The sequence below is a fragment of the Mycena indigotica genome, assembly GCF_014461135.1.
Source record: "Mycena indigotica strain 171206Taipei chromosome Unknown Mind.scaff0009, whole genome shotgun sequence".
In the NCBI taxonomy this organism is placed as follows: domain Eukaryota; kingdom Fungi; phylum Basidiomycota; class Agaricomycetes; order Agaricales; family Mycenaceae; genus Mycena; species Mycena indigotica.
In genome coordinates, this window is record NW_023503008.1 from 905,800 (window position 1) to 914,183 (window position 8,384).

At 53.7% G+C, this 8,384-nt stretch overlaps 1 protein-coding gene across 1 annotated transcript; it reads left to right on the forward strand.

Moving 5' to 3' along the window:
• Positions 1-6: 6 nt before the first annotated feature.
• Positions 7-4,880, forward strand: MIND_01010700 (Rab-GAP TBC domain-containing protein; the record flags this gene model as incomplete). Its single annotated transcript, XM_037366702.1, has 6 exons — positions 7-144; positions 192-245; positions 294-3,100; positions 3,146-4,408; positions 4,454-4,527; positions 4,576-4,880. 6 exons carry the CDS (start codon positions 7-9, stop codon positions 4,878-4,880), a joined length of 4,641 nt encoding a protein of 1,546 aa, XP_037216096.1.
• Positions 4,881-8,384: the final 3,504 nt, after the last annotated feature.

Here is an 8,384-nt window from a genome sequence, read left to right on the forward strand (position 1 = left end):
TTCTTCATGCATGTCGCCACCCGCCAAATGGATGCAACGGAACTCGCTCGTTGGACCCGTTTTGCGGCAAAGGGTGGTATCGGAAAGGCCACCGCGATTGGAGACTGTGTTGCAGAGGCCCCAGACGAGCTTATGTTCTTGAAGGTCCGCTTCATCTAGTACTCCACTGCTCCCTTTCCCATACTCCATAGAACGATGAAATTGTTGTTTTGCTTCAATTCACCGACGAGGACAACATGTTCCTGGTGCGTCTATTCGCTTCGCCATGAAAATAGCTCATCTCACTTCAACAGGGCTTTTGTGAGGGGATCGTCGGTCGGTTTCGTGCAGCCGATGTTTATTTCCACTCCAAACTCAAGAAGCCCGTCATGACCAAACGCTCGTCAGTGTCGTCAGGCAAACTCACGCCCACCCCTTCCATTGTTGCCCCAAGTCCCGTTCCCTCGCCAAAATCCGATGTTAGCTTTCAAACCGCTCAAGCACGCTACCAACCTAATTCCTCAGAGGCCTTGTCGCCGAGTTCAAGCCTTTCTTCGACATCTCCACCGCTTTCCCATTCCGTCTCCTCGTCGTCTTCAGGGACTATTGTTGACACTCCCACAAGTCTCTACCCATCTCCAGAGCCCATAACCCAGACTCAGCCATTGGATACTTCAGCCCCGGCGACCTTCATCGAAACTAACGTTGATGGTCAGGACAAGGTGATCGAAAACGAGGAGTCAGAGGTTGCTCCTGGACGAAATCGGCGCTCAGAAACTGCTGCAGTCGAAATGTGGCCCTCTTCCCCTTCAACGACCCTGAGTCGCAAACCGGTCAATGGATCTCGACTGGCACTCGCAATGGAAACCGTCAACAGCGACGAAAGCGAATCAGAACATCATAGCCCCAAGGGAGACCGAGACAGCGACAATAGTAGCAGTGATGAGCGATACAGCCCGGAAGATGAGGAGGGGGGCTGGGCCAATGTCCCTGCAACACTCCCGCTTCAAGTGGTGAAACTGAACACTCCCAACTCCGCGATACCGCCATCCCCCTACCAACCCATGTTCTTTCCTCCATCATCTACTTCGTCAGATAACAATGTTGAATCGCAGTCCCTCAGCTCTGCCAGCGGAACGGACACGGAGTCTGAATATGATAGCTCGGATCCCGAGGACCAAGATACGACCACCAAATTTCCTGTGCCTCCTGATCGACGAAGTCTTTCGCCTACTTCTCCACGCATAATCGACACCAGCCGTCGTTCGTCGGCTTCTTCTACCCAAGATCCAAGTCGCTTATCAATCGCTGCGCCGTCGGTTCATTCAGAAGATGGCGAAGTTGGTATTGGTCTATCGTTGCTTCAGGGTCTGGCAGCCGCTGGCGAAGATGCCTCTGACGACGAAGACCTCATTCCTCCAGTTAGGGCACGTGATGAGGCCCGCCGAAGCATCAGCTCCTCAGTCAGAAGTGGTCAAGATTGGGACGGCGCTTCAATCTACGACAACTATTATCGATTTTCGAGGTCACGGTCCTCTGGGTCGACTTTTGCATCTCTCAGGATGGCACCGCAAATTCCTCATGGCTCTCAGCGTGGAGTTGAAGATGTACCACCCGTTCCTGCAGATTTGCGTCATGATTCAGAATCTGAAAGGAGTCGTCCGCGCGAGGACAAACGGCGCTCTGCTGACTCTGATGCTTCTGTCTACACACAAGCCTCCAAGGTTTCATCCATAGATCACACTCGCTTGACTGCCGAGCCTCTTGCGAAGCCGCCCTCGAAACACCGACCCGCGTCATTAGATCTACTCAACAGTAATGGCGAACCATCTCCGCTTCTTCATACACGTTGGGGAAGCCCGAATAGTTCGATGTCCCCGCCCTCATCTTCAGGGGCTCAAACAGCCTTTTTCAATCCTACTTCTGGTGGTTTACCTTCCACCGGCTCTAGTGGGAGTAATAGCCCTGGCGGAGCAGCTAGTATTCTACGGCAGCGACTAGAACTCGAGCGCGGGAGCCCGGCAGGTAGTAACTACGCCGAAATGGAGCCTCGAGAAGAAGGGGAAGGGGGTTTGGGCAGCGGGATTGTAATTGACGATGATGAAGAACCACCGCAAGCTTCCATGTTGGATGGGCCCACGTCTGAGTCTCCGGATGAAGACGGTGATGAAACTGTTGAAGGCGAGGACACAGTTGAGGGTATAAACTTGGAGGAATTACAAGAGAAGCCTGGGCTTGCGCCGCTTGTAATCACAGAAGATTCTGTCGATCCACCGACAGCTGTTGCTTCTCCTTCCGCGACTAACTCAACCTCGCCGCATTCTCCGCGTTCTTCGGCGGCAACGACTCCCCTTTCGCCTTCCTCACCACCAGATATTTCTCCTCCTCCTTCACAGCAACCACTTACTTCCAATCATCAACCCAAACCTTCGTTATCGGAATTGCGAGGCTACATGTCGAACCACAAAGCCTCAGAATTCGACCAGCCTGCTCAACGGACAAGCTTGTTTCTTCCTCACCCAAATGCCCCCAAAGCTCCACCTCCGACTAGTGGTGCGGAGGGTCCCATGTATATCAGACCGGCACCACCGCCGTCTCAACAACGTAGCGAAAGCGTCGTCAACATCATTAGGATGTCGATTGGCCGGTCTGCAGTGACAAGGGTTTCGCCCACCATCTATGGGAGAATAGAGGGAGATTTAACGAGTGCGACTGGTCCAGTTCGGGTCACGTTCAGTATCGACCCACCGCCGCCTGTTCCCCAACTGCCAAGCCGTATTCCGTTTAGAAATGGCGTGGCGTCACCAGCACCAGCACCTCCACTTCCTTCGGGTGCCCCGCCTCGACCAGCTCCCAGAAGGGCAGCAACGATGTCTGAATCTGACCCTAAACCACCTTCAACGCCAAGCCCCTCCACAACCGTGGTCCCCAGTCCCGCATCTTCGACACCGAGCATAAGCTCTCCATTGGCTTCAGCCTCAGCTAATCCGGCACCACCCGAACCAAGAACAGGCGCCATTCCCAGGCCTAATTTCTTCCCGAAAGTTGGGACTAGTCGGCCAAGATCAAGGAGCTTTAGTGGTTTTAACACGTCCCATATATCACCACCAATGCCGATCAGGTAGTTTTATTTCTTGTAGTCCTTTTTTTGCTCATTTCCTTGTAGTAAGGAAGACCCGGGCAGACTAAGTGCCCAGAAGCCATCCCGCTCCATGTCCAGTCTTGCAGCGCCTGTTGCTGGTCCTTCATCTTCATCCTCTCAGCCTACTCCTCCTCCAACCTCATCGTTGGGTAAACACGCTTCAAGAAGCTCTCTTCGTCCATCACCTCTCTCTCTGCCGCAGAACAACAGTGTACTGGGCGGAAGATCACCGACTAGTCCGCTGGCAACATCATTCACGCCATCTTCGCCGGTTACGGCTCGACCACATCAATTACGGCAAGCTTCTTCCCGCTCAACGCTGAACGAGGGTCGGCCATCGCTATCTCGACAGGCCGACGCGCCGGGAGCCTCTCCAATTCAAGAACGGCCTTCTGTTGATGTGGGAGGGCTAGCACCCAGTCGAGAAGCACTCCGCACCAAGCTGTCTCTCCCAAATCTGCGGCGGATGCAAAGTCGACAAAGCTCGGATTCGCCTTCGCCAACGGTGCAACACGACAACATGGACTTTGAACTCGTGATGCCAAATCGTGCCATGTTTGATCAGGCATCAGGGAGGACCAGCGAGGACTCGACTTTGGGCAGGGAGGCTTCGATAGATGGGCGGACGTCTGAGATGAGGAGAACAGACAGTCCAGCGTTGTCGATTACGTCAACTCAGGCGTATTCGGGGTCGGATAACAACTCAGTTGATGCTCATCGACAACGAGAGCAGAAGTGGCTGACGCTTATTGGCATCGTTTCTCCTGCGCAAGCCAAGAAGAGCAAGAAAGTGAAGAAACTGTTGATGGATGGCAGTGTCCCGTCCTCAGTTCGCTTCCTTGTCTGGTTGCTGTTGACGGATGGAAAGGGCAAGGCGATCCCGGGGGTGTATGCCCAGCTGGGCAAGAGAGCGCGGGTAGCGGCTCTGGATATCATTGAACGTGATGTTCAGCGGTGCTTTGCGGATCACCCGCATATGCATAGCAGCCAGTCTTCGCTGGTCACATTGCTGCAGGCGTATCTGACCATGGTGCCGGATGTGCAGTACTCGCGAGGACTGACTCTGATTGCGGGTCACTTGCTCGCGCTGTCGCCTGAAGAGGATGCGTTCTGGATATTTGTGTCTGTCATGGACTCGTATCTGCGACCGTATTTTTCGTCAAGCACCACCCAGTTGGAAGTCGATGCATCTTTGTTCAGTCGTGCTCTGGAGGCCAACGACCCACAGCTTGGCAAGAAGATTCTGGTTGAGCTGGGTATCAATCCCGTTGACTTGTGTCGACCATGGTAAGTTTATTTGTGAACATATTAATCCGGCTGACGTTGGTATAGGTTCTCTACTTTGTTTTCTGATGCCCTCCCGCTGGAATACCTGAACAGGGTTTGGGACTTATTCCTGTTTGAGGGTGGGTGTTTTGCTGCATTCCTCACAATGTTTCTCAGCATTTTTCCAGGCATACCCTTCTTGTTCCGCGTCTCTCTTGCTTTATTTCACTGCTGTCGGCGACGCCTGCTCGAAGCGCGGAGTCCTGACGCGCTGTTTGATATTCTTGCCCAACCACCCACTCCGCCTTCGCCTGACGCGCTGATTACGATGGCGCTTGCCGTCAAGCTGAAGGACGACGACATCCGAAAGTCGCGCGAAAAGCAACGTGCGCAGGTCGAGGCCCAGATGAAGCGCCAGACACAGGGCCCACGCCCTAGCACGGTTTCCGCGCGCTCGCTCTCTGGTTCACGCCAAATAGGCCCTCCGATTTGATCCTGCTGCTGTCCATGTCTATATATCTGTCCTTCTTCTTCTTCTTACGCTAGATTTTTTGGTTGTTTTTTATGGATCACTCGCTGCAAGTTATACTATCGCAATACCGCATTTTGTATTATACCTATGAACAGAACTGAGAAATGTTGATGATTTGGATTCCAACTAAGTACAAGCCACTTGTTTATATATGTGATTCTACCACCCTTTGGGGCTGAGTGTTATTTTGGATAGTGGCTTTTATGCTACACTAGAGGTAGTTCTTACCCATCCTCTTATGGTACTGTATATGGTTCAATTCATATTTGACAGACAGATTGATCAATCTAAGTCACTGCTTTCTGAGTGTTTTGGGGGCCTTATAACAATATCATGAGTAAGTATAAGAGCAACTCCAGAGGTGTCAGGGGAACCTCCCCCTCGACTTCCCAGAGATGAGTCCGAGTCTGTTTCCAGTCCAACCCCTTTCTTGCCGGCACCATCACAAATCCATTAACACCCTCCCAATGGTTGCCCTGGGACCTTGCCTATGACACCGCCCAAGCCTTTGGTGCCTGACAGCAAGCTACGGACAAGCAGTATATAAGCAGGTGGACCCTTAGAGTTTCTTCTCTTTGGATCCTCTCCTGCTAGGTCAGCTCCATTTGTATTTGCTTACCAATGTCCACACTTTGGATTCTCCCCTGCTAGGACCTTGATCTCAGGCCTCCAGGGTTGTTCTTACATAATTAGACTAGTAACTCATAGCCACTAGGTGGTTAGAAGGCTCTCCTAATATAAACACAATTACTATTAACAGGTACATAGGATTATCTTTTATCTAATTTAAAAGGATCATTAGATTGGATATCATTGATAAATGCTTGCTGATGTCAATCCAGGGCAATCACAAAGCTATAGTATCTGGACTGTAAGTAGCACCTCAGGGTAGTTTTAAGCAAAAAGTATGATTGATAAGAGACAGAAGTTGCTCAGTTAAACCATTCTAACTAAGTACTTATAAGAACTACAGGGTATTTACAGACCCAAGTCATCAACAAACTATGAATCTGCCACTGCTGAGCCATATGTTACTGTTGCTACAAAGGTATCCCAGAATATTTCTGATCTTCCAGCCTGATGTTGTTTGTTATGCAAGTATCGACTGTTATTAGTCTCCTCTTGCTCTATAAGTTCTTGAGACTCATCATAATCACCAGATAAAATCCCTTGCTGTTGTATATGATACATATTTACATTCTCAGAGCAGACATAAACCTTGATGTAGGTGACAGAGATAGGTTGTTCTGGTTTTAATCTGAGTGTAAGGGCAACCCCGGAGGCCTGAGATCAAGGTCCTAGCAGGGGAGGATCCAAAGCGTGAACATTGGTAAGCGAATACAAATGAAGCTGACCTAGCAGGGGAGGATCCAAAGAGAAGAAACTCTAAGGGTCCGCCTGCTAGGTAGCTGACTATATACTGCTTGTCCGTAGCTGCCGCTGTCGGGCACAGAAGGCTTGGGCGGCGTCGCAGGCGAGGTCCCAGGGCGACCGTCGGGAGGGCGTTGACGGATCGGTGATTGTGCGGGCGAGATGGAGGGCCGGACCGGAGTCGGACCGGAGTCGGACCGGAATCGGGCGCGTCTCCGGGCCGAAAGGGAGGTTCCCCTGACATCACCCCCCCTTTGAATGCGGCGTCCCGACGCATAGACCGGAACGGAATCGAGTCGAAGGGTCGCGGAGGCGATGTGTCGTGGCTTGCCGGGGTACTTACGATAGAACTCCGCAATTTTCTCCGGGGCGAAGACACGGTCGAAGCGGACCCATTGGTCGTGCGATGCGTCGTAGCCTTTCCATCTGACGAAGTAGTTCAGCCGTTTATACCTCACCCTTGCGTCCAGGATTTCCTCTACTTCCCACTCCGGGACTCCGTCCTCGAGGTCCGGAGGGGCTGGCGCCGGGCGTCCGTCGAAGGGGTCATCCTGGGCGAGCTCGAGCTTGACGACGGGGAAGACCGGGTGGAGCTTCGAGTAGCGCGGAGGAAGGTCGAGCTTGTAGGCACCTTTGCTGATCTCCGCGACTATCTTGAACGGTCCAAGGCGGCGATGGGAGAACTTTTCCGAGGGGCGAGTCGTCCTGATGTCAGAGGCATCTAGCCAAACACGGTCGCCAACCTTAAACTCCGGAGACGGAGTCCGTCTCCGGTCGTAGTAGCCACTTGTACTCCTCTTTGGCCTTAGTGAGCGCGGCCTTGGCTTCAGCAACACCAGTGGCGATCCGGTCGCGGAACTCGTTCACTGACTCCATGGCGGAACGGACTCCGGGTTCGAAGCCCATGCGCGGGAGCCGTCCCGTGTCCGTCATGAAGGGGACCTGCTGCGTGGAGGAGTGAACATGGTTGTTGTAGGCGAACTCCCTGGCCGGAATCAGTTCATCCCAGTCGTCCTGCTGGTAGTTGGTGAAGATCCGCAAGTACTGCTCCAGCTCCTGGTTGACGCGCTCTGTCTGACCGTCTGTCTGCGGGTGGTATGCGGTGGACGTGGCGGGCTTGATGCCGATTAGACGCCAAAGTTCTTGGGTGAAGTCCGCGATGAACTGCGAGCCGCGGTCGGAGACGTACTTATCCGGAGTCCCATGGTGCCGCCAGACATTCCGGTAGTAGAGGCGGGCTGCCCCTACTGCATCGACCGTCGTATGACACTCCGAGAAGTGGGCGCGCTTTCCGAGGGTGTCAACGACGACCATAATCGCGTCGTACCCATGGGCTTCGGGAAGCTCTACGATGAAGTCGACGGAGACGGTATGCCAGCGTTCGGGGCGTTTCCGTGGGGTGCAGCTCTCCGTGGGGCAGTCTCCGGAGTGCCTTGGTGCGACAGCACAAGTCACAGGTCGCGACATACCGGCCGATATGGCGAGACATCTGAGGCCACCAGTAGTTCCGGGAGACCAACTCCAGGGTCTTGAAACGACCTGCGTGTCCGGCGACTCGGGTGTCATGGCAGAGCTCGATGATGCGTCTCCGGAGGTCCTTGTCCTTTGGTACGACGATCTTTCCTCGGAAATGGAGAAGACCGCCGGAGACGGCCCACTCGTCAGAACGTGAGGAGCGGGGGCCTCGAGCTTGACCTTGAACCTTAAGAAGTTGCCGGGCCGCTAGTGCGACGGGCTCCTCTAGGTCTGGCTCACCGGAGAGGGCATCACGGATGTCGCGGAGGAGTTCAGAGCCGGGACCGGAAACGGAAACACCCTCGAGTGCGCGGACGTGGAAGAGTTCAGGCCGCAGAAGGACGACATCGGAGTTGTCGGAATCGACTCCATGGTCGGGTCTCCGGGAGAGGGCGTCAGGCCGACCCATATCGCGGCCAGGCTTGTGGTGCAGCGTGAAGTCGAACCGGGAGAGGTACAGAGACCACCGGGCCTGTCTCCGGTTGAGGTGCTGCGTCTTCCTAAAGTACTCCAAATTCTTATGGTCAGTCCAAATCTCGACAGGGTGCGCGGCGCCCTCGAGGAAGTGTCTATACTCCT